This window comes from Cheilinus undulatus, linkage group 16 (assembly GCF_018320785.1).
Source record: "Cheilinus undulatus linkage group 16, ASM1832078v1, whole genome shotgun sequence".
NCBI lineage: Eukaryota > Metazoa > Chordata > Actinopteri > Labriformes > Labridae > Cheilinus > Cheilinus undulatus.
In genome coordinates, this window is record NC_054880.1 from 28,889,392 (window position 1) to 28,914,955 (window position 25,564).

The 25,564-nt window shown below is 39.4% G+C and overlaps 1 protein-coding gene across 5 annotated transcripts in view; it reads right to left on the minus strand.

Annotated features, from left to right (window-relative positions):
• ptprua (protein tyrosine phosphatase receptor type Ua) overlaps window positions 1-24,221 on the minus strand; it is a 336,553-nt gene extending 312,332 nt beyond the window's left edge. For all 5 annotated transcript variants that reach the window (XM_041808358.1, XM_041808356.1, XM_041808357.1 and 2 more), the window contains exon 1: window positions 23,986-24,221. In XM_041808358.1, coding sequence (XP_041664292.1) covers window positions 23,986-24,055 — 70 coding nt within the window. In that variant the 5' untranslated portion in view covers window positions 24,056-24,221. The remainder of the gene's footprint in view (window positions 1-23,985) is intronic.
• Between the last annotated feature and the right edge of the window lie 1,343 nt (window positions 24,222-25,564).

Genomic DNA, 25,564 nt, shown 5'->3' on the forward strand with positions numbered 1-25,564 from the left:
TGTCACACCTGTTCAATCACAAGTTGCACAAATTGATGAAACTGCTGCATTTTCATTAAAAACATTCAATCATGATTGGAAAATCAAAGAACGTGGGTCCCGATTTGTCATTAAGGAGGTGGCAGGGGGGTCCTGACACTAAACTTCAAAGCTCTCTAGACTGATTTTCATCAAAAAGTTAAAGTATTTTGGTTTATTATTATCTTGCAAATCCTTTCCATTAAGTAGGAGATCAAACATCTTGATTGGCTTGATTGTTTCCTTAGATGCTCTGGTGCACAAAGCATCAAACGAAGCATCACTGGAGTAAAATCAAAAGTGCTGGCTAATTTTAGCTTTTTCCTAAAAGATTTACTGTACTTAAACCATCAAATAAAACTTAGTTGTATGAACTGTAGTTTTATTTTTGCATAAATTGTACAGTCTTGTTATCCACAGCAATTTCAGTGCTTAAATGTGGATTCAGTCTTCAAAACCGGCATCAGTTTAACTCCATGAGTAACCTAGTTTCTGCTCAGCGTCCAGAGCCGGTGCTTCTCCCTTGGCAGAGAGTTTCTTTTAGTTTCATAATACATCAACACCAGCAAGGAGCGTATACTCCAAACTCCACCATCGCAGCCTTTTGATGCAAGATTCTCCTGCTCTAATCACTTTTCTAGGTCAATATACAGAAGGTTCGAACTGAGTCACAAACAACATATGTCTGCTGCAGCCGTATGCAAGGGCAAACAAAGTAGATCTGTTTTTGAGTGTCTGCTCAGGTCATTTGAGCATCATCCCAGTGTCTGGGTCGGCCTCATCATCCTCTCTTAGCCTATTATCATCGTGCACAGGCTCGTTGACCTCGGCCGCGGTGCCATCTGCTCACACTCCATTGATGCTGAGATTAGGGGTGTGGTTCAGGAGGGCAGAGGGACACACATGTTTGGTGGCCCATCTGAAGATGCCTCCCCTCCCTGAGTCGCTTTCACCGCGGGCGGGCCTGCTGGATCAGACGACGGAGGGAAGATGAAAGGTGTTGCTGGGAGTTGCAGCACAGAACGAAAGCCGACCACCAGCTGATTTCCATGCTGCTACTCAACAGCTTCCACCAATGTAATCAATAACCCCCCCCCACCCCCATCCTGTTCTCAACTCTTTCTTTTCCTCTCACAATTCTTTAATTCCTATCCCAGGAAAAGTGTGGGTGCTGCAGGTGCAGCAGTACCATCTTAAATCAGGCAAATTAGAGTCCTCAGCTATAAAAAAATTTTCACAAGACAGAGTTATAATACCTGCAGCAGGTTAATACAACTGTAGATCAGAGCTTTCAACCTTTTTGGAGACACTGAGGTAAATGAGTTTTCAACATAATCAAAGTAACAAAATTTCCTATCAGACAGTCTGCCAGAACTAAATGTAAACTGTTTGGACACACTGCTCAAATACAAATTTTTCATGGTAGACATGAATGAAAATCACAGTGGGAGTCTTCGGAATGATAATAAACTCCACTTTCTTATTTTTGTCATACAGCTAAAGTATACAGCTGATATAGGCAGATTTTTATAGCCAAAATATCAGTTGTAAATATCGGCAGAAATGTCGATATCTCTACATAACTGATATCATACCAATAATTTTGTGCATCTCACTGTGAAGTTTTGTTGTTGCTGAACTGTACATGCTGTTCTTATCAGCAAAAAATAATCTTGATCATTCAAAATAGTCATTAAATTGTTTCTTTATGAAGCACAGGGTATGGTGTCATCATATCGAAAGACTTCCAGCATCTTCTCTTCCTCTTCTTTCCTCTGCTTCCACCCGAAGAACTGTACCTGCAGTGTAGGTTCCTTCCTATTGAATCAATGATTCAATGCCTCCTGTTAGGTGAGCTTATAAAACCTACAGCATCACGCTCCAGGCTCTGGCAGTGATACATCTCATAAAACAGAATGAGGATCTTACTGGTATATATCTCCGATGATTCCTGGCTAGGCTAACAGGCTCTGCCATGAATGCAAAGATGCTGCATGCTCGCTCATTCCCATGCAGGGCGAGATCCCTCAGTCTCTTGCTCATGAATGTAATCCTTTACGTTTATCTGTCTGGGTTCAGAGGCCGCAGAGGCCAAAAATTTTGTTCTTTGTACTGCAGACGGCGTTTGGAAGGCAAACATGGCAGATGCTTGCCCAGGTGCTGCTGCATTTTAAAACTACCGAAATACTGCCATCGTCCGAGTCACAGCCAAGGTGACCACTCTGAGCAGAGGCCAAGAGAGGAAGTAGGAACGTGAAAGAGAACAAGAACTTTATGTAAGAGAAAGGTAAGATAGTGTTTGTGCCTGCGCTGATTTAATCTAATTTCACCGAAGTTTCTGACACATACAGGTGCACACTAACACAGTTAATTAGTCCTGATCAGAACAAACTGATAAATGTGAAAGTCTAAGCAACTTTAGAAGAAGTGATAGCAAAGACTGAAATCTTCCTCACAGTGCAGACTGTACAACAAGTTCTAGCTGAACAGGTGAGGTAGAGATTATTTAACACTTGAGAAAAATAACAGAGCTAGTGTCAATATGGTTTGACAAAAACATGATCAGTGTCTTCTTCTTTGTTCATCATTAGTGTTTTTTCCCAGTAAGTAATGTAAAAATGCTCCCCTCTAAAGTACCCTGGTAATAATTAAAGCCTTGAGAAACAGCCATTCACTAGAAGATTGTTACTTTACATCTGCTTATGATATACATGACAGCAGTGTGTGATTTATCAAGTTTAAATAAATTGACTTGAGCTTGTACAGTGCTGTTTTAGTCATTGAGAGAATTGGGGGTAAGTATCTTGCCCAAGGACACATCGACATATGACTTTTAGCAGCTAAGGATCGAACCCACAACCTTCTGGTCCGAGACAATAGGCCTGGGCGATATGGCCTAAATATCATATCATGGTATTTTTCTTGCCTGTGACAATAACAGTATTACATCACGGTGTTGCAAAATTAAAAAGAGATAATGCTTTTTAATCCAAATTCAAGTCTTATTAACCCCCTTCTCCCCTTAAAACAAGCCTTTGATGGCATACTCAATATATCTCCAAGCATAGGAACACAGAAAACATTTTTTTTTTTTTAAGTCTCTCTAGGTATACTCCTGACTGCACTCCAAGTTTCGCATTTCATCTCTAACTTGATGAGGTGTGTTAAGCTGCTAATGACTTGAACACGTTTCCTAGTGAAGGCGTTCACAATAAAAGCGTTTCAGGAAAATAACTGCCGCAGACTTTTATTTTGAAGAGCTTGACAGAAGTAATGTGTTTAGCATTGAGTTAGCTTAGCTTTGGCTGCCTACCTGAGAATACAGCTAGTTTACAGCAGCTTTTCTGACCTCATTTAACATCACAGCCTGGATCTTTAACTCACTGTGGACTTAGAAAAGAAAGTTGTAAGTTAAAATAGACTTATAAACGGTTGTTTATGCCGCTGTAAGAGGAAGAGCTGCAGTGCTGGCCTCTGAGACCAGCCAAAGCAGCACTTAGCTTGTGTTAAAACCCCAGGCAGGCTGACAGAGACAGCACACTGACTTAGCTGCGGTACAGCCGCCAGACTTTGAGAGGAAAAAACCATGTGTTTTTGCCTGCTAACTCACACTGAGGCAGATACGATTATGTCTTTAACAAGCATTATCGCGATTGGTCGGTAGAGTCCAAATCTCTACCGTAGGCCAAATTTATATCATTTATACCATCTACTGCATATACTGCACAACCCTATGGGACAACTAATTCTACCCTACTCATTCACACTTGCTCCAAGATTCTGGCTTCTCACAATCACTTAATCAAGATGAAATCAAAATGTGAAAAAAGAAGAGGAGAGATGCAATTTTTAAGTAAGGAAACAATCTGATTGTAAGCAGAAATAAGGCCTACAGTAAAAATAAAAACTGATATATTAACCACATATGTATAGTAAAGCTGTTAAAAGGGCATAAAACTGCCAAAAATGACATCTATCTTTACATCTGTACCTTGAAAATGTCTATAAATAAGTAAAATTTACCACTGGATCACTGTACTTTTTAAAATCTGTGGCAACATCTAACTACACAGTAGAGCAGTGGTTCTCAACCTTTTCATCCCGCAACTAGTCATGTGCAGACCAGGCTGTCCATAAAGAGGGATAAATGGAAGTGTGCAGCCAAGCTAGGGGCCCATGGAGGTCAGCAAAACCATGGTCCATTGTAAAGTTAAGCTGTGATACCATTTATATTTAACCACTCTTATCAAAGAAAAAGATATCTTATTTTTTTCATTTGTTGAGTAAATTGCCATCTTAAAAATTAAAATCCCTTTTGTCAAAAAAGAATTAAAATGGCTTAAAAATTGCTAAAATGGGTTATTAATGGGAAAAAATGTTGGAAAAGGTGGTGAAGTTGAATTTTAGAAGTAGCAGAAATGGTTAGAAGTGGCAACAACGGGTTAAAGTGGCAAAAAATGGGCATAAGTAGTGGTAAAAGGGAGTTAAAATGTGGCTGAAACGGCTTTAAATTGGTTAAAAATTGGCGGAAGTTTGGTGAAATGGGATGAAAAATTTGTATAAACTGACAAAAAAGGGTTAACTGATTGAGAAAGAATAGATAGATATTACAGAAATTGGCTAAACTACCAAAATTGGGCATATCAAATAATGAACTGTGGTTAAAATGGGAAAAATTGGGTGTAAAAAGAGGTTAATATTGGCAACAATAAGTCAACAGAGGCAACATTAAGCTTAAGTGGCAAAAATTAATTTAGAAGTGGCAGAAACAGGCAGAAAAAAGTGGTGGAAAGAGTTTGAAACTGACAAAAATGTGTTAAATGGCAAAAATATGTTAAAATTTGTGGGAAAAAGTGATGAAAAGGGGTAAAATTTTTGACAAAATTGGTTTAAAATGGCAACAGTGTAATTTAAAAAAATATTCTTCGTTTTTTTAGGGCATCTGGAGACCCCCTCTCAGTGTCTCGCAACCCCCAAGGGGGTCCCGACCCCAAGGTTCTGAACCACTGCTGTAGAGGATATTTATTCTACATGATGTCATATTAATTTACAAGAAAATGCCCTTAGCACTGAACACTGCAATTCACCTTTTTAATGTGTGTGTTTCATCACCTTCCTATGGCTATAGTCTTTGAGTCATTAGTTTGAGACCAAAATAGATGTAAAACTGCTTTGAAAGTCCCCGGGGAAACAGGAAGTTTGAGATGCTCTTGGCCACTGCTGATAAAACAGTAAATAATCAGTAATCAGTAATAAACAGTAATAATAATAATAATAATAATAAGTAATAATAATAAAGTAAAACAATTAACTGCACTAACATGTACTGTGTATGAATCTGAAGCCTTCAGATAGCATACCTATCTGAAAGGCTCATGTTTACTTTTTATTGTTTAGTTTTGTATAACAAAGAATAAAGAGTTTGCTCAGTCAGAACTCTACGTGGTGTTATTGATGCCAAGGGCTGCTCCATACTGTAATCTGACTGGAATAAATAAGGAGCTTTAGTGTAAATCCATCCACCTTTTCTTTAGCTTTTATAAAAAACAGTCAAAGTTCTTGTACTGCTGCTAATGGAACCGAAAAAGGCTGTTTTGAACAATGCTCTGAAGACCTCAGGATGATCACAATGGAAGTCAAGTTACTCTATATGCGCTATTTTCACACCGGTTTCAAAGGACGCTCTCTAGCCTCACAAAGGGAGAGAAGACAAAGCAGGGTGAGGGAGTGTGGGCATTCAGGGATGCCTTAGAACACACTCCACATCACAGATTGATGAAAGATAACAGTGTGGAGCATCGGAGGGAGTTTTTTTCTTTCCTGCTGTATAGAAATCATTGCTCTAAGCACACAGACATGGCAGCTGAGATTGATGATATAGAATCCTGTTGGTTCAGGCTGAAACTGTGCGCTTGCATTACAGATGAGTTGGACACAGTGATGAGATATGCAGGAGCATGACTGTTCTGTCCGTTTAGTCCTCTCCTGCTCTCCGTCAGATTCCACCGCCGCTGCCGTTACCTCCTGGATTTGTCACTGCCACTGACAGCCAGCCGTGAATAATCTTTATGAATATTCCTCTACCGCTCCTGCTGCTTAGCCCACGGTGTGTTTACACTCTGCTGCCGAACCAATTGTCCAAGCTATTCCCTGGCCATGAAACCTGTGGTCGGACCTGTCACAGCCGATGACAAGATGATGCGAGTCACACCGTTGGCAGCCGACAGGAAACCAGCACCGCACATTCAGCAGACAGGGTCCGAGTTGAGCCACAGGATGATTTTGTGTCGGCGCTGTCACATGTGTCGCTCTTGATTGAGGTGACATCTGGGGCCTAACTGTGAGAGTGGCATTTCGCTCGCTTCCTTTTCTCAGAGCTGCTTGATGCCAAAAGCTATTTCTTTTCCTCTCTACGACCTCGTTTTTATCTTCGCCCTCCTGGGCTCCCATAGTCAGTCCCTCGTGTCATTAATGTAGAAGACCTTTTTGCTGATAAACTCAAGTTGAATTAAGTGCCAAACCACAAACTTCTTATATCTTCACATTCATTTCTGTGAGATATAAAAAGAGAGAAGAAAGTCATCGATATGGAGCACGGCCCATGGTATGCAGGTCCCTGGGCAGCTGTAGATACCACCCCTTAAAAAAAGTAGCCGTTTAAAGTTATCAAACCTAAGGGCCTCCCAGTGTCCCTGAGGTGCACAAGAGATATTAAAAGTTTGAGAGAAACTTGCAAGAAAAAAAGTCAACTTATTAAATAAATAATTGGACAGATCCCTCCACGGAGCGAACAAGGGCACTGCAGCAGCACCCGCTCACCCGTGTCAAGGTTAGCGGTGACCCTCCTGTGCACAGCAGGGGAGGTTATGCAGCATGAGCAGCAACACCTGCGTGTCTGCCATCACCACGGGGCATCTTCATCACCGCCTTCTTCACTTCCTCCCCCTGTAAGTAAATCTGGATCAATGCCACTTTTTGTGACTCAATGTTGCCCTTTCCTGGAGGATCAAAACTTTGTAACAGCAAACATGAAGTGTCAGATCTACACCGTGAGGATAAAAAAGAAAGTATAGAGACAGGGGTGATGAGTAATACTTCTCCCTCTCAGTCTGCAACGGCTTCAAAGGTGATTTTCTACGAATAACCCCGAACCTCATCCGTGCCAGGGTTTGTGGATGTGCAGAGAAGCTATCCTGTCATAAAGATGAATAAGAATCAATGACCTTTCAGTGATCCGCCCTTTCTCTATTGATACCAATTTCTGAATCCATCCACTCGCAGGCTGGCCGCACACTAGACTATTCTATTCCAGACTTCAGGTCAGACTTGATCAGGGAGGCATGTCCTGATTCGAGTCATGTCACAAACAACTATTTGTGCAAATCATTGTTAAGTGTGTGGCAGCATCTGTTTTGATATATACTGTCAAGTCCCAATGTTTGTGGTAAACGGTATCAGTGCTTGTTTAAAACCCAAATTAATACCTCTGCAGGTGCGTCATTTAATCCAGTGTCAAAACACTTTGAATCTACAGAAAATAAAGCAATGTTGATTACAGGAGTGCTAGAAGTAATTTACAGTTGAAGCATTGTTTTCACACCTTACAGGTAAGTAGAGTTACATCAGAATCAAATGATCCTCTGTCTCCTTTTTTCCTCTTTCCCTCTTTGTGTAATAGCTCCAATGCTCTCTAATCCCTCTTCATTAAGAGGAAATATGAATATAATAATCCATAACTATTATCATATGGTATTCAAGAATGCAAAGTAATCTTTCCATGAGTTTCCAAATAAAGAAATAAATAAAGATCAGCCTGAATTATATTGATTTCCAAATTGCGCAACATTGGCGAGCTCAGTCCACAAGTTCCCTTTACAGAAAGCTTATTAATGTTACAGACTTCCGTAGAACAGATCCGATAATCATCTACATTTCACATAAAAAGGGGATAAAATAGGTTTAAATTAGGGGTGCACAATAATTATCAGTACTGATAAATTATCTGCAAATATTGCAAATATTTTATAGATTTTCATTATTACAATAATTAAGGATATATTGATAAAATCCACAGATAATTAAGGCATTTTCTGACTCCCTCACAAGACTACACATTCCGAAACAATAGGTGGTGTCACAGTATTTGGCTTTTCATTAAGCCCCAGAGACGGAGAAGACTCTGCTGCACCGAGACCACATAGCAGATTAAACATAACTATAGGCTTTACCTGGCTAGTGTGAGAGTTTTTCGGTGTTTCAGAGGATAACACAACTGTGTTAGGCTGGCCACACATTACAGGATTTTAAGCCCGATGTGGGCCTTCCCCGACAATAGTGGGAGCGTATCCCGAGAGAAGCCTCATTGCAAACGATTGTTTGTCTGAGTAGGCTGCATGTGCGTGGTGTCAACACAATTGTTTTACAGCTCCAAATCGCATCGTAGCCTCAGAAAATCCCAAATCGTAAGTATCAAACACGTTTGATATTTACGATTCTAGGTCGTAGTGCCGCTTTTGAGTACCAACAACAACTGATGAGAGCAAACAGACTGGGTAGCGTTACAGCAAGATCATACGTACTTTTAACACTCACAACCGCTGCGGCCCAGAACCAACCCCCTAGCGGCCCAGCCTGTGGTCGTGCCAGAGATGCAGAAGGGCAACCTGTTTTCTCAAGTTTTCATAAATTTCCACAGTATTTCATACTATGAATGCAATACTTCGCATAGACTAGCAACAGTCTACCTACAATGCACTGCATTGTTCTGAAGCGTGACTAGCAATGCAGACAGAAGTAGCCAAAAAATACTGAGTATAAAGCACGTCCTTTTCAACTGTAGCTACAAGTGTGCAAATTTAGTTTTTATACACTTAAAGATATACCTGGGTAAGATGTGACCAAAATTATTATTTACAGTATTTCATTTTATTTTTTCTTTCTATTTATTTCATTCTTATTGAAGTGGAAAAATACATGTCTACTCCCTCAGGTTATGTTCAAATACAGCTCTGTTGTTGTGTTTTTATGCACTTTTTGATGTGCTTTTGTCATGCTGTAAAATTTTAAATGAGACTGTGAATAAAAAGAGCAAATTTTTCATCAAATTGATCTGTATTGGCTACAAATTTGACATTACCAGCTGCTTACTGTGCGCTGAACATGTCTGATCCAGCTACGTTTCTTGATTTTAAAATTTGGCCCTGTTGAATTTGTAATTGAATAGCTCTGTTATAGACCATCAGGAGTAGGAAATCATTGGTTATTAGTTAAAAAAATACTTGCTAGGCCATGCTTGGCATAAAATTGTGTTGTAATCATTGACAGGATTGAATTTATCACAATGAAAGCCTCTTCACACACAGCGAGTGGCACTGCTGGTGGATGGGGACACATATTTTTAAGGAGTTTATTATAAACATGCGCTCAATACACAGCACTTACTTCATGACAGCAATTAAAGCAATACTGTGGTAATTTTTCAATTCCCAGGGATACAGTATTACTGTATTACTACCCACTCCTTGGTGGCTGAATGCTTTTGTCTATATAGTGTATGTACTGTTGATCCCTGCAGGGTCTGAATGAAATGAAAACAGCGTTATATAAGAGCGTGTTTGAACCACTGTACTGTAGAAAGACAATCAGTCATTTAAATCAAAATTAAACCAGAGTTGTTTTTTCTCACTGGCTTGTACAGTATTGACATTTATTACTTCAGATTCATATCAACATGTCTATACTTTTCATGCATGTATCAGCTGGTGGATGCAAGGAACATCAATCAGAATTCTAACATCAGAAATGTTATAGCCGTTTGTACACTCTGGCATGAACTTGGCAAAACAAACCCCCCCTCTTAAAAAGCTGTGTTGGCTCCAGAAACTGAGAGGAAAATGTAAAGAAGGTTCTTTAGCTCTGACATTAGTGCGTGGTACCAATATGAAGCACCAAAATGTGTGTCGGTATCAGACGTGTTAGTCACTGATTTCAGTACCAATCCCTAGTTTGAGTCATGGCTGGAGATGGACAATATAATATGGACAATATACAAGATTCTATTCAAAAATGGACCTTGATTTTGCATCTTTGAAACAAATACAGCATTTTTCCAGTCATATATTTTATCGAGTTTCTTAAAACTAATGTAAAATCCTGTCACGTCTTGTTCTTATGAACCCAAAATCATGTCTTGTCTCATAAACTAGGTGTCTCATCTCACCCCTAATTGAGACACAGCTGCACCGTTCACACTGAAGGAAAACCGGACAATCAAAAGGACACTGGACTGCAGCACATCACCGCCGACTATGAGGATGCACAGCAGCGTTTGAAGGTGAATCAGTTCAAGGCTCATTCCTTCAGATTTGACAGGGTAAGTGTTGCTGTCTGGCTTGATGATATTTCCTTCTGTTGGAGGAATTAAGAGACAATTTTCTGTAGACAGATATTGTCTGTCTTCACTGCTATCAGGTAAACTGCTGCTTTCAAAGCATCAAACTCACTCCTCATTCTCTGCAGACAATTTGAGACGTGATCCCGTGAGTAAGGTAGACGGAACACTTTGAGTATTTCAGAAATGTTACAAAAAGAGAGTTGAAGAATCTCTGGCTTAAGTGTCTGTTTTTGACTTTCTAGTTGTTGCTGCCACAGCGGCAGGTCCATTCAGTAAGAATAAATAATGATAAGAGCTCTCTGCATACCTTCAACTCACAGCAGATTCCAACATCCAGCAGCTGAAGAGTTCACCACATGTGAATTTATTCCTTCAACTATTTCCCTGATTTCATGAGGCGTTCCATGCAGCACATCATTATAGAGCTTGTTGAAATAAAGCTTTGTAAGCAATGAAATGAGTCACTGAAGGGAGAGTGAGCAACGGCAATCACAAACACAGCAGCTTACTTTAAAGTACTCCAAATTGAATCCCAACGTCGACATTCTCCAACACAAGAGGACGCCTAAAAGTGAACAAATTAACTTTATTGTCTCAATGTGTTCAGTGATCAGCTTGACAGACAGCGCGATGCCTGCTGGCACGCTTCCATCTGCTCGTAATGATTTGTTGTTGATGTGAAGGAATTTAAAAAAAGACGACACATTTCTAACACCTGGAGAGGCGACGCCAGTTCTGGTTCTTCTCCCAACAAAGACGCCTTGTGGGTCCAGGCCAAGGCCGTCTGGCAGATCTGTCAGCTCCATTTACAACGCGTGATGAAGACAGGCACGCATGGGCAGCAGCAGCTCTGTTAGATTAGCTTCATAAACAGATTGCATAAGGAGATGATGGATGGAGATGGTCTGATTGCTACTGCCAAAAGTGACCAACATCTGGCATCATCTGGAAGAAAAATCCCTGCATACATGGCATGATGGATTTGCGAGATAGAAAGAAATGAATTGTCATGCAATAAATACATATTTACAAATCAAAATAGGGAAATAATGATAGGTGGTGTGATTTAGAAAGTGATCCATGTGGCTTGTTGGATCTCCACTTACTGACCACTTCATAAGGTACACCTGTTCACCTGATAATACATGAAAAATATCCAGTCAGTCAATAATACTGTTGAAACCAATACATTTAGGCATTTAGACATGGTCACCATACTGTGCTGAAGCTCAAACCAAGCAAAGAAAGGTGATTTAAGAGACTCTTGTCTGGTGCCAGACAGGCTGATCTGAGTATTTCACAAACTGTTGATCTACTGGGGTTTTCATCTCTAAGGAAAACAGTCCTTTACACCTCCAGATAGAATACAAGATCTCCCTGCTCACCACTCAATGTATCCATGAAATCCTCCTCCTTCCTCAAGGACTTACAACACAAACCGCCACAGAAAAAAGCCTCTGCTCCAGAAACACAAAGCGGCTCCATCCTCCCGGGACTTAACTATACACCATAAGAGATCAGGCCTCCTGGTCTGCTGCTACATGGCTGTAGAGTACCCTCCCTGACCACTTGAGGGTGCCACAGTTTATTGAGAGATGTAAAAGAAAGGGCTAAAGAGAAAAACCTACAATGCAACATTTTTCCTATCTGTGAAAGGTCTTCCAATTGCAACATACACTGCAATTCTGCCTGAAAATGCACCTGCAGTTCCTTTTATGTGCATTAATTACATTCTAAATTAAAAAAAGTTTTTTCTTATCTGAGGACTTAAAATCATATTCCAGTGTCAACTATGACACACCAGATCAGCCTTCAAAGGAGAAGGACAGGTATAAATGGAAAAAGGTAGAGCAACATGTTTCTTTCTACAAATAAAACTGTCACTTGTTACATTACTCTCAAAAATGCACACAAATCTAAATAGTTTTTTTTAACCACTCAAATCCAAACAAAATAGCCCAAAACACGTTCTTACAAAAAAAAACTCAGTTTGAACGATTCATAACTGTATCATAACGATTTTAGTTTGTATGACTTAGCTTCATTTTATCAACCTCAGAGCAGACAGAGCCCTGTGCCCCCCCCCCACCCCCGCTCTTGGTGCTCACCCCAAGTGGGTCCCAGCCCTGGTGTTAAAAACCAATGACCTAAACCATTGGTTAAAAACCTAAGGAGGGGCACCAGACTTATTTAACAATGAATGACTATAGCATCCTTTTTACACTTTTTATTGCATTGCAATTAAAATAATGAAAAATGGAGCTACGAGGTTTTGGCCCAACGCCAGCAATATTATCATTATCATTAACATTATTATAATAACTTTTGAATCCAAGTTATTGATATTATGATAAGAGTTAATGACTCCTTAAAGACATTTGTCACTCACTGTTTGGCCAATCTATCGTTACCTCATAAATTAGTGTTTGCTGCTGTGTCGGCTCTAATTCTCCCATGCACAAACAAATGCACAAGACATTGCTTCCCTCTCTCTGCCTGCAGCGCACAAACATCTGTCCACTTTCCTGCTTTAATTTTAGCAAACACAGTGGGGGCACATATCATGGATTTTGAAAGTCTGACAGCCCACTACTATCATTTTATACTGTCATTTCTCTATAACTAAACAAAACAAAGTTCTGCATGAGCTTTTACAAGAAAGATCTGTTTTTTGGTCGCCAAACTCTAGTCTGCATCATGGGAAAATGGTTGTTGATGAACATTTCTACTCATAATTTATGCTAATCATAAAACCAATGAAATTTTAAGTGAAACTATGGCAATGTCAGGTGATGCAAAAATCATGGGACACAACAAATATGTTAATAAAGGTGTTGCTAATACTTTTAATGATCAATTTGTGCTGATTTTATCAAGTCTGTCAGCTCTTTTACCTTTATGAGTTTTTCTTTATTATGTACAGATTTGAGACTTGTTCAAAATGAAGGTTGTTCCAAATAAAATAGAATCGTCATGATCATTATTAATTTTATTTATTATTATTATTGTTATTATTATTATTATCATTATTATTATTATTATTATTATTGTGCAATGTTACTTTTAATGAGGACTGGTGCAGATACACAACAAGAGGAATGATAAAGCAGAAAGGTTTGTATTTCAACATATACAGCAAAGTTTGTCCTCTGGAGGAAACATTTCCTTTCCAAAGCTCCTCTCTTAGAGAAAATTGAGTCCACATACAACCTGACCTCTCCAACAATGAAAACAGTAAAACTTTTAGTCCTAAAATACAAACCATCGTGTTGGAGTTTAGTCTGCCAAGTGTGTTGGCTCACTTCAGCTGTGATGATTAACAGTAACAAACTGTTGCACACCTTTTCTAGTTTTCTTCCGCCATAGTAAAACTCTGCGAGGGAACAGAATGAGGCTACTGGTGGCAAACAGCAGAAGTAATTAAAATTTCACAAAGGCCATCAGAGGCAGGTGAGGAAAGGTCTTATTGGTTTCCATCTCAGCCAGGCCTCTTCACTGGCTCTGACTGTCCGTCTGGCTGCTTCAAGTGTTTTCACGCATTTGCTGCTTGACTGCTCAATTTAAAGTGAAGGAAAACAGGCTTTAGTAGGCTGCTAGTGATATGCAATTCATGTAATGTGCTTCAGAAAGGTGAGGACTGGAACGTGGGCTGCAGTTAATCATTTAAAATTGGTCATTTTTATCCATTTCAAGCTTAATTGCATCCATTTTTCTTCAGCCAAAGCGACAATTATAAGCCGAGTGTTCGGTTTGTTGCACCTGAATGTGAATCCCACAGCTCGGTGGGCTTGTAACTGTCCAGTAAACAATGTGGAGTGGATCAAACTGACAAGTTTTAGTGATTTTTTTCCCTGTATAAAAATGGTGTGAAAACAGCCCTGGCTTCTTTGCCATCTCATTACTATGAGCTACAATTATATGGTACTCATTTCTTGAACACCGTGTAGATGTTATGCAATTCACCGTTGTTTCATTAAGGAATCTTGTGTTATTTCCTCCAGAACAACCACATTTCATCATTGCCTTTTGTGTGAGCACACGCTCCATTTTCTCCACTTACAGCCTCCACTTTTGCCCCAGGAGAGCCGTGCGTGTCGGGCTATTTTCTGTTGGATTAGCATCGATACACACCAAGCACCATCTCTACATCCTCCCAGCAGACCCGTGAAAGCCCAGCTTCCTGTGTCAGCGCCAATTTCAGTGTGGTCTTTTACAGCTAAACTCCTTCCGACCTCTGCCTTGTTTGGGGCTGCGTGTCAGCGCCGCTCAGTGCTGAGGTTACCTCACATGGTTTCATTTAAGGATCAACCCTCCGCTATCACTCTGGACATTTTTGTCCGTAAGTGTGAATTGTTCTCTTTCATTTTAAGTCCTAACCTGTGTCACTGCATATGGCGTGATTTTGTATAAAGATTTTTCTCTTAATAAATTTTGAAATTCCAGTGTTCTATTTCTTTGATGGGCCTATAGTTTACTGTGTACAAAACCTGCATCCTGATAAACCATAAAGGACAAAAATAATCACTTTCAAAAACTGATGAAAAATATTACTGACAAATATCTTCCCACTTTTTATGGCTTAAATCTTTCAGTCTTCTTAATTCCGTATCAAAATTACCAAATATTTAATATTAAATAGTCTGAGGGATTTTAACCCATTAAATGTCAGTTGAAAACAAAAAGTCACTTTGTTTTTGTATTATTAAAAAAAAAAAAACAGAAAATATGTTATTTTCAAAAAAAAAAAAATAAATGTGAGGTGGCTGGGAGATTTTTTTCAAGCAGAATCCTGGATATTTCAAAGATAAGCAACAAAATTGATGTTGATGAATCATTAGTTTTTATGTCAGATTTAACTATTCATTTACTATTCTACTAAGCCATGCTTTTCCACCCATGATTACACAGGAGAATTTTTTAAATAAGCAATAAACATGCTCCCATGTCATGAACTTGTCAGAAACTGCTCCAGCAGTCATCAGCACAGATAACAGACTAATGTATTCACAGCTGTGAGCCTGAATGGCGGACTAGACTGCAGGGTTTTAGCCATCGGCTACAGGCAGGATTGGTGAGTTTTGTGAAGGTTGGCTTCACCCTTAATGAGGAAAATAATCATTTTATAATCAGCAATAGTAAACATAACAAAGAAAACATTTTAGAACTGTCCATACACTATAAAAGACAGAGTATTTCACAATTAACATATGTTTGATTTATTGGTAAAAGTTTGAATAAAGTCCTTTTCAAAATAAAACTGTGTGCTAAATTAGACTTCATATTGATTGTATTAAAAATCCAATAGAACAGTCTATTTTAATCAGCAAACTAGTGTAATCTGGGGCTGAATTACAAGACATTTCAAAGCATCACAATATATACTGTGTACTGGGATATAGCAAAAATATATTGTGATATCAATTTTAAACCCTATCGCCCAGCTCTAGGTGTCACTGTGATGTTACAGAGCTGTTTACAGTGAAATGCGCATTAAACTTGGTGGCTTAGTTAGTTTGTGCTGTTTAAAGCAGAATCAGGAGAACTACTTCAGTTGGAGTTTTATTTCTTTTGTTTATCTTGAGTCTCAAAAATTTTAAATCATGTTGAAGCTCTGAACTATAGCTATATTTTTTGCATTTAAGAATCTGTCTTTTTGTTGTTGTTGTTATTTAGAGCGCTTTGTCCGGAGTATGTCAGGGAGCCATCCTGCAAACTGGCTGAGTAATCAATCTAAATCTATAAGCTATTTCTTTTTTTTACACTGTGGAGCTCAGTGTCAGCAGGTAATTTTGCTGCTTTTTATTGCACTCAAAGATGCAGATGACTTTGGCTGTACTGTTAAAAAATACATGTAGCATGTAATGCACATGTAACCCAAAGACATTACTGTAAGTTTTTCATTAGTGTATGGCTGTATTTGAAAAAACACAATGCATCCTTCATTTCTGATAAATATCAAATGTTCGGTCTGTTTCTAATAAAAAATAGACTACCAATACTAAAAAAATTAGTGATGCACGATAAGTATTTCTTTTAACTGATACTGATAACTGATAATTTCCTACTCTTAAAGGCTGATAACCGCTAATAACCGATATATTTTTTTCAATTGTTGATTTAACAAAAGAAGTTTATTTGATGTGTTTTTGCACATCTGTGAGTAAGAAGGGGTTAATATTTAGTGAGCAAAGATATTTATAACTAACTTTAACAAATATCACTGGTGTTTTTCAAAAAACAAAGAACTATTCTTACTTTAGAACTGTACAACATACACAAACAACTGACATAGGTTTTCCCCATAAAACCAAATGATAACAGGCTGTTATGCTGAACAAATGGAGATATTTGGGGGTCTAGGTTTTTAGCCAGAATTAAAGCTAGCTGATTTTTTACATAAAGATTAAAAATATGCACTGACATAAGTCATATCAGATACAGCTTAAGAATGTAAAGTCCACTGTGGTCTGTGGCTAAACTTCTGTTCCTAACGTCGATCAGACTGAATGAAACCACGTCAAACAGAGCAGGCAGGTACACATCTATGAAAGTAGCGATGGATCAGGAGACTGTCAGACTGATTTTGTTATTATAACGTTGCGCCTTTTGACTCTGGCAAACTTTCTGCAGTTTTCAATGCCTGCTTACGATCAGCGCTCTGCCTGTTACTAGCTGTTGACTCGGTCCTAATGCCCACGGCTGAGGCTAGTGGCTGCTACCGCTTCGTTTTAACGTTGTTAGGATGATGACTCTTAAATGACTTATAAGATCCGTCAAGGACTTCTTTCTACTCTTTGCGACCTCTGCAGGGCAAATTCTACACACACGGTCGTGTTATCCTCCCCGTAAATACTGAATAACGCCACCGTGTTGTTAGCATTTTAGCACAGGGGCTGCTTCCTCTTCTTCTCTGGTGCTTATCGGCAGGTCGTGTACTGCGGTGCCACCTGCTGTTTCGGAATGTGTAGTCTCGTGAAAAAGAAAACAAACGCTAGCACTGCCGTGCTGACAAAAAAATATATGTTATCGGGGCTCGCCGTCATGATATCAGACTTAACGGAATGACGTAATAATTTCCTGTTATCGGCCCGATAATTATCGGCCCGATAGTTATCATGCACCCCTATAAAAATTTATATATATTTGTAGTACAGGATGGAATTGGTGGTTTTTACAGTGGAAAAAATGTAATTCTTTTTCTCAGAGTCCAACAGAAGTCGGGGTGTACAACACGGCATGCTTCATCTCTCCAATTACACATTCCAGAGATGAAACTATGGAGCCGAGGTACCAAACCTCCACATGCAGCCACTCCACTCTAATCCTGGAGAATTCTTTTTGTACAAGACAAATGCAAAGCGATGGCAGCACTGCATCTGCTCTTTAAAGCTGCATGAAACAACCTGTTGAAACTTCAGCACCCACACATCCTCCTACATGATGTTCAAGAACTGCAGGGTTCAGTATGTGCAGATGTACTCTCTGAGCTGTGCACAAAAATGTGTGAGTGTCAAAAACACGACAACCTAACAGCAAACATCCCCAGTTTGCGTCATAGTCTCTTCCCCCCATCCTTGTTTCCTGTCTGACAAAGGCTTACAGCTCTCTTCAATGATGGCTTCAAGAAGAAACGAAGCGTTTGATAAGATTTCCTCCAAAGATCACCCCATCAGTCTTGCCAACAGATGACTCACAGCCGGTGATGCAAGACCAGTGAGTCCTTGGGCTTGTTAGCTTATTCTTACAGCAAATATGGGGTCATTTGTACTTTGCATTTACCTCCTTCTGGGCATTTGGACACTGCAAGTTGACTGCACTTAGTATTGAGCCCGCACTATGCATTAACAATATGTCTCCAATGACCAACTGCAATCACAATTCTCTCTTGCCCACCTCATATGCAAATAAAAGCCCATACATCATTTCCCTAAAGTACACTGCTATGTGCAGTGAAGCTGCTGGTGTTACATATGAATGAGGACAAAATAGCCACAATCTATAGGCAAGCAGGGCATCTTTAACAGGCTTTCTCCCTCATTTTGTCATAAACATATTAAAATAACTATGCAAGTCAAGTGATGAGTGAGTTGTTAGGACACATGTATGTATTAGGACACGGTGTGAGCTGTCAAAAAGCAAACCATCTTCAGTGCGCATTGAGACACAGCCTCAATGAACATTAAGGATTACCACTTAGTAAAAAATGGACATTAATCTGTCTTAATGCAAGGTATAGACAGGGTCACAGCCTGATCTAAATCTAGCACTTTTAACACACTGATGGCAAAGGTTGATGTCTAGAGTGGCCATATTGACTAATCCCATTCATGCATATCCATGCTTATTCGCATGCCACTGACACAGCACACTGAGATGAAGAGTCTTGATGAAGGACTGATTGCAAGAGCTGTGGATGGAAGGCAATGTTCCACAGCTACTCAATATACAGCGTCTATAAAAAGTATTCACTCACTTGTGATTTTTTTATAAAAGGACCTCTTTAATGGTGACGTGAAAACAGATTTCTGCATAGTAATGTCAAAAACAATATGTAATGTAAAATAAGTGACTGCATAAATTTTCTTCCAAGAAGCATCCCCACAGCATGATGCTGCCGCCACTGTGCTTCACAGTGGGAATGGTGTGTTTGTGGTGATGTGCAGTGTTTGGTGTCCCCATATCTGATGGCCAAAAAGCACAACTTTGGTCTCATCAGACCAAAGAACTTTCTTCACTTGACCATGGAGTCTCCCACATGTCTTCTAGCAAACTCTAGTGGAGATTTAATATGAGTTTTCTTCAACAGTGGCTCTCCTTTTGCCACTCTCCCACAAAGCTTTAACTGGTGAAGAACCCGGCAACAGTTGTATGCAGAGTCTCTCCCATCTCAGCTGCTGAATCTTGTAACTCCATCAGAGTAGTCATAGGTGTCCTGGTGGCCTCTCTCACTACTCTCTTTCTTGCATGGTCACTCAGTTTGTGAGGATGGCCTGGGGGATGTTCAGTGCCTTGGAAAAAAATCTGTATCCATCCCCTCACTTATACTTTTCAGTAACCTTTTCTTTGAGTTGCTTGGAGTGTTCTTTTGTCTTCATGATGACCAGGAATACTGCTTAACCAGTGACTAGACCTTTTAGAGACAGGTGTCTTTATACTACAATCACTTGAGACACATTCACTGCACTTAGGTGATCCACATTTCACTAATTATGAGACTACAAGTACCAATTGGCTGGACTGTGGTCAGTCACTTTAAAAGGGGTTATGCAGTCCTTTATTTTTCCTTACATGTTTTTGTTCAGCTGACATTACTTGTCAGAAATCTGTTTTCATTTTGATTGAATATATCACTTTAAAACATGTGGTGTTGAAAAAGTGTTGATAAAAATGTGAAAATAAAAAATCTAAAGAAACAAGATGCTTTACATCAAACATCTGATCAGTGAATGAATTCATAGGATCAATAATCTGCCCCGGCCTTCAATGCCAGGCTTCAGAACTTGATCGGTTCTTGGTGTACTAAACAGATTTCAGTCGTACGAGGCTCAGGCCAAAGACACTAGCAGTTGGCACTACTGCTGTGTTGACCAGTGTGCAAATCATTTCCCACAAGTGTCGATTGTTGACAACAGAAATTATTCTCAACAAATAAAATGAACGCATGCCAGCTGGCTGTGAGACAGTCCTCTCTGTTGTTTTTTGTAATCTCATAAGACTGTTGGCTTGTTCCATTAAATCATGCCAACAGAAGTCAACCTGATCCTGGAGAGCAGGGAGTGGCTCAGAGCACGTCTGTTCAGCAACTGCGCCTGGTGGCTGTGTAACTGATACTCGTGAAGCAGAAAGTATTTATATCGGAGCTGCAGCACTCGCACCAGTTGCAGAGCATTCCTGAGCTGCACTTCAACTTGACTCTGAGTTGAGAGACTTTTTTTTTTTATCACGCTCCACAGTGTTCCTGAAAAGACGAGGTTCAGAGGCCTCGGAAATCTTCAAAAAACTGCTTGTGAAAGTCGCCATGGGCAGAGTGGAGAAAGGTTTGAACTCGTGTTTCGCACAGGCTTGGTGGATTTCAGGTATTATGGCTGAAAAATCTCACTCTTCCTCTCTGAGAAGAACTCTTAAAACCATTTCCTCTTGTCTATCAAAGAGTGAGTGATTCACCAAGAATATGTGGATCAGCTGCCAAGTGCTTTTATCAAGAGCACAACACTGAAATTACTTATTCATCTGCACAGTTTTGTTTGTAGCAGCAAAAAAAACAGTTCTCTAGATTTGTTCAGCTCACATTGTGGCTTCTAATGGCTGATTTTGCAACTAAGTCGACCAATTTATCCCCTGAATCAGCAACTGATTATGCTCGATCAATACTATTAACATACAGGCAAGACAGTAGCACATGCTTCAGCAAGAATTTAAGAAATAATCCTGTTAAGGATGATTTAACAAAGGGAATTACACAACACTTTGGTGCAGAGAATGCTGCTGAGGCTTGAATAATGAAAATGTGACAGCCATGGTTAGGGCTGGGCTATAAACTGACATTTTAAGACATGTGGATATATTTTAAAATGGTAAGAAAGTAGTGTAGACTAAGTTACATTCAAATTACATTTCTTCTGACATTATCTGGCGATTGGAAAGTGCAGTACTAATAAAATGTTCTGATGCAAAGGCATAATGCATTTGAAAAGTGTGGTCTAAATTGAAAATCTCATTTATTTAATTTTATTTATTCTATAAAATTAAGGAGCATGTGTATTGTTAATCAGAATAAGTGAGATTGAAACCTGTTTGACACCACAGCAACAAAACCCGAGTCCTAGAAACCCAATACTGGCCAATCTACTGTTTTTAATGATCAAACATGGCAGGAAAACTCCTTCACAATGCCTAAATTGCACAATTGTGTGGGCAATTGGAAAAGTGTGTGGAACTGGTGAGGAGCAAAGGAAACTCTCACTACTTACTAGTTCCACCAACTTTTGTACATTTAGACCAACAACTGTCCAAAAGTGGGTGGAAAAATGTGCACATTTCCTCCCTTTACCTCTTGGTCCAAGTGTTGCCCACATATTTGTGCAATTTAGATATTGCTCTCTCTCTCTCTTGTAAGATTATGACTGAAGACCATAAAGCCACTGTATGTGTTGATACCTTGGATTGTTAAATAAGGGAGATTCTATCATTTCTAGAAATTAACATTTTGAAAATCCCAATGTGTGGAGATGCTGCAAATGTTTTTGTTCAATTTAGATGATGTGAAGGATTTTTTTTTGCAACTTTTGACCATTAAATTCAAAATTTGCCCAGAAAACGGTTTCTAGGACTTCTATTTTCTTGCTATGGTATCAGATATGTAGTAATAGTTTCCCTCCAATGCTCCTTACCAACTTTACCCACCTTTCCAAAGGCCCTCTGTCCCTTGTGGTGAACATTTTAGGGATGAAGATCATCAAGTTTTTGTACTTTTTGATCCCTCTGATCATTACAGTAATGGATTGTTTTACTTGAAACACATGAAAATTTTGACAATCCAAACATGTAAATGTGAGAAGGACCTGGATGCAGTCAAGGACCTCCACTTCATACCGGAAGTCGGACGAACGCCGCCATATCTCGTCTTCTAATACCGGTAGTCACTTGAACTGAATGTCTTCTTTGTTGTTTTCTTCGTGTGTAACTGCCATATAAGACAAAAACTCGCATATTTTTCTTCTACTTGTATTTCCTTATGTGGCTGACTTTTCTCTATTAATATGGCGGTGACACATGGAGAAAACAACGAAGAAGACGTTCAGTCAAAGTGACTTCTGGTATTAGAAGACGAGATATGGCGACGATTTACCAACTTCCTGTGTGAAGTGGAGGTCCTCAGCTACATCCAGGTACTCTTGGTATATGTTGCCAGCATTGTTGGACAAAAGACACATGTTTAGGAGTTTCCTGCAACTTTTGATCATTTAAAAAGAGACATTTTCCAACACTGGGTGTCTATGACATTTAGTCTGGTTGCTGTGGTACCCAAAGTCTAATATGGTTTCACTTTACAAGAATCACATCAAAGTTTATCATTCTGTTTCCCTTTCTACCTGCCTGCTCCACCAACTTTCCAACTGTTGCCACCAGTCTTTAAACTGTACAAGAGTACTTTCTCTCTGTTTGTTCAAAATAGGAGTCATGATCAAGTTTCTGTACGTTTTGATCCCTTTGATCATTACAATAATGGAGATTCTATAATTTCTGAATAGCTTAAAATGATGGCAATCAAAATGTGTTTTGGTCCACGTGCAGGAAAATTACCCAGTGATGTGTTTCTAGGACAACTGCTTGCAACAATGTTTGATTTTTAACAGATATCATATTAAAGGTTATTCTGGCAGCTCTACCCACTTTTTCAAATGTTGCCAACACAGTTGTGCAATTTTGGCAGTGCTCTATCTCATTAGATTAAAATTATGACTCAATATCATTATATTTCTTTACTTTTCTATACCACTGATGATCAAAATAATGTGAAACTTTTTTTTTAATTTGTCTAGGACTATTTTTTGTGTCTGGGATGTCAAACAGATTTCAATATTGTTCAGCTTGTACTTGACTCATATCAAAGTTTATGACTCAGAGTTTGTCTTACTCATCACAGCTCCACCTACTTTTCCAAACGTTGCCAACATATTTGTGGAATTTAGACAGTGCTTTCTGTCTTTTTGGTTAAATGAAGAAATGAAGAATGAAGATCATCAGGTGTCTGTAGTTTTTGATACCACCAATCATTACAATAATGCAGATTTCATCATCTGTATAAATATTCCCTGTTTTTTTGGACAACCTTGACAGTGTACAGGAGTTTTTAATAATTAAAAATGAACATTTGCCCAGTTTTGGGTGTCTAAGCCTTCTGTTTTTGTTGCTGTGGTACTGGACAGGTTTGAAAATGGTTTACTTTTTACTAGAATCATATCAAAGTTCTGTTATCCTAAAAAACATTTGCTTTTTCTTTAGAGAAAAATGTTGACATGTGTATTGTGCTTGGCCACTCAGCTAAAGAATATAGAGGTATTATTTTAGTCCACACCACCCAGCCCTAGTCATGATGCTGACTGCACTGGACAGAGAAAGACAGAGAAGGAGGGAGAGTGGAGAGAGAGAGTTTTAATGCATAATAATGCCTCCACTTTCCTTTTTTCAGAACTTTTTTTTTTGTTTAACTTTGCAGATTTAATCTTCAGAGGGGATGCCCTCAGAGGATATTCACCAATAGGCTGCCACTGAGTCGTGTAATGAAATGATGCTGTGATTATACTCAAGAGGATGCAGGAAATTTCATATTTCATGCCCAGTGGAATATCAGCGTTTCACTATGTGCACAAAGGAGGAAGTTGACACTGCAGCAGGAGATTTTCGCACACTATGTGACAACTTCTGAAGTTCACAGACACCCTCAAAACAGCAGAATACAACCCTGACATGGAAATATGTGAGCAGACATGTGACAGTAAACTTTGAATCACCAGCTCAAACAGCGTTGTTATGTCAATGTGCGTAAAATGTGCGCGTTTCCCTCCGCTTACCTGTTGGTCCTTCCATGCTGTCTGCGTAGATCCTGACGGCCAGCATCAGTAGCAAAGCTGCTGAATACATGTTGGCAGGAGAAGTAAAGTCCAGCTCGTTTATTGTCACCAGAAGAAAATCCTAACGCAAACTCCAGCAGCAGCAGCGGCAGCAGCGGCGGCAGGACTAAGGAGAAGTTGTGCGCTCAGCTGCTGTTCATCGCCGGATCCCTCTGCCTGCCTCTGTGCTCCTCACAGCCCGCACAGGGAGCATCTGATCTGATTCAAAAAAAAAGAAAGCCCCCCCCTCTCTTCTTCCTGTAACGGCTCCGCTACTTTTTGCACTGTCAAGCGAGAAAGTGGGGCGCGGGACTGCGGGTCTGCGGCGCCTCCATGTGGCCAGGAGGGGGATCTCATAAACATGGACGCACTATCTTCTCATACACACCACACTGATACGAGGAACAGGTTCAAACCAGATACGTTTATACTCTTGTTTTATAAATAAAAACACAACTCTTATGCTCTTAATGAGGATATAACAGTTTTAAAATAGTAAAGCTGAATTTATTTAAACGAGGGTCAAAAATATGGACTTTTTTGCACTGGACCTATTTCATTGATTTACAATTGAGTGATTACATATCTCGAAAGATTTTCAGCATACTTCAAAGACTAAGAAAATCTTAATTTTATGGTTGTAACCATGGGCTGTACAAAATATTGGAAGAAGCCTGAGTGACTCAGGCAATTTGGTTACTGAAGGAGGTTTTTGAGCCAATCCACAGTGGCCACTATATTGACAATGCAGTGCCAAACGTAGGCTGGCCACGCACTGGACAATATCAAGTCTTAAAAAAGTTCAAAATTGTTGGAGTCCACAGACATGAGGACAGCTTTTGATTTTTCACTGTATAATCCTACAAACACAAAAACCAGACAACTCAGAGACCACACACCTGCTGTCTCTGGTAAAGATTTTACAAAGATTCTCCTCACACAAAGATCTCACAGAAACTTACATGATCAAATATGACTTCAGAGCACAGATGGCCTAGTGCAGTGGTTCTCAACTGGTGGGTCGGGACCCAAAAGTGGGCCATGGATCTCTTTCTAGTGGGTCACAAATGTGTGCCAGGGGAAAAAATGAGACAAAACTCCATGGACAGAAGCTCTAAGTGGGCATACAATAATTTCATACATGTATTTTTGCTGGTTTTCCTATAATTACAGGTAAAATCCATAATTTTCTCAAGATTCCTACCTATTTATCTCCCTTTTGTTGGGAAATTAAGCTGGTTTACCCAAGATAACAAAGAAATTCTTAGAGAGATTACCAAACTTCCATGCTTTTTGAGGAAAATGGAGTATAATAACATGTATTCATGCATATCTTTCTGCAATGATGGGCTTTTCTAACATGTTTGTTTTGTTCTTTTTGTTCAATAAGTTTTTACTTAGGTCCAGATATCAATATTTCTTGGAGTGTTCTGTTGTCTTCATGGTGTAATAGTAGCCAAGAATACTGATTAACCAACATTCATGAAATAGATAAAGTTTTTTTGGGGGGTGGGGGGGTTCTCTTAAGGAGGAGGTGGTG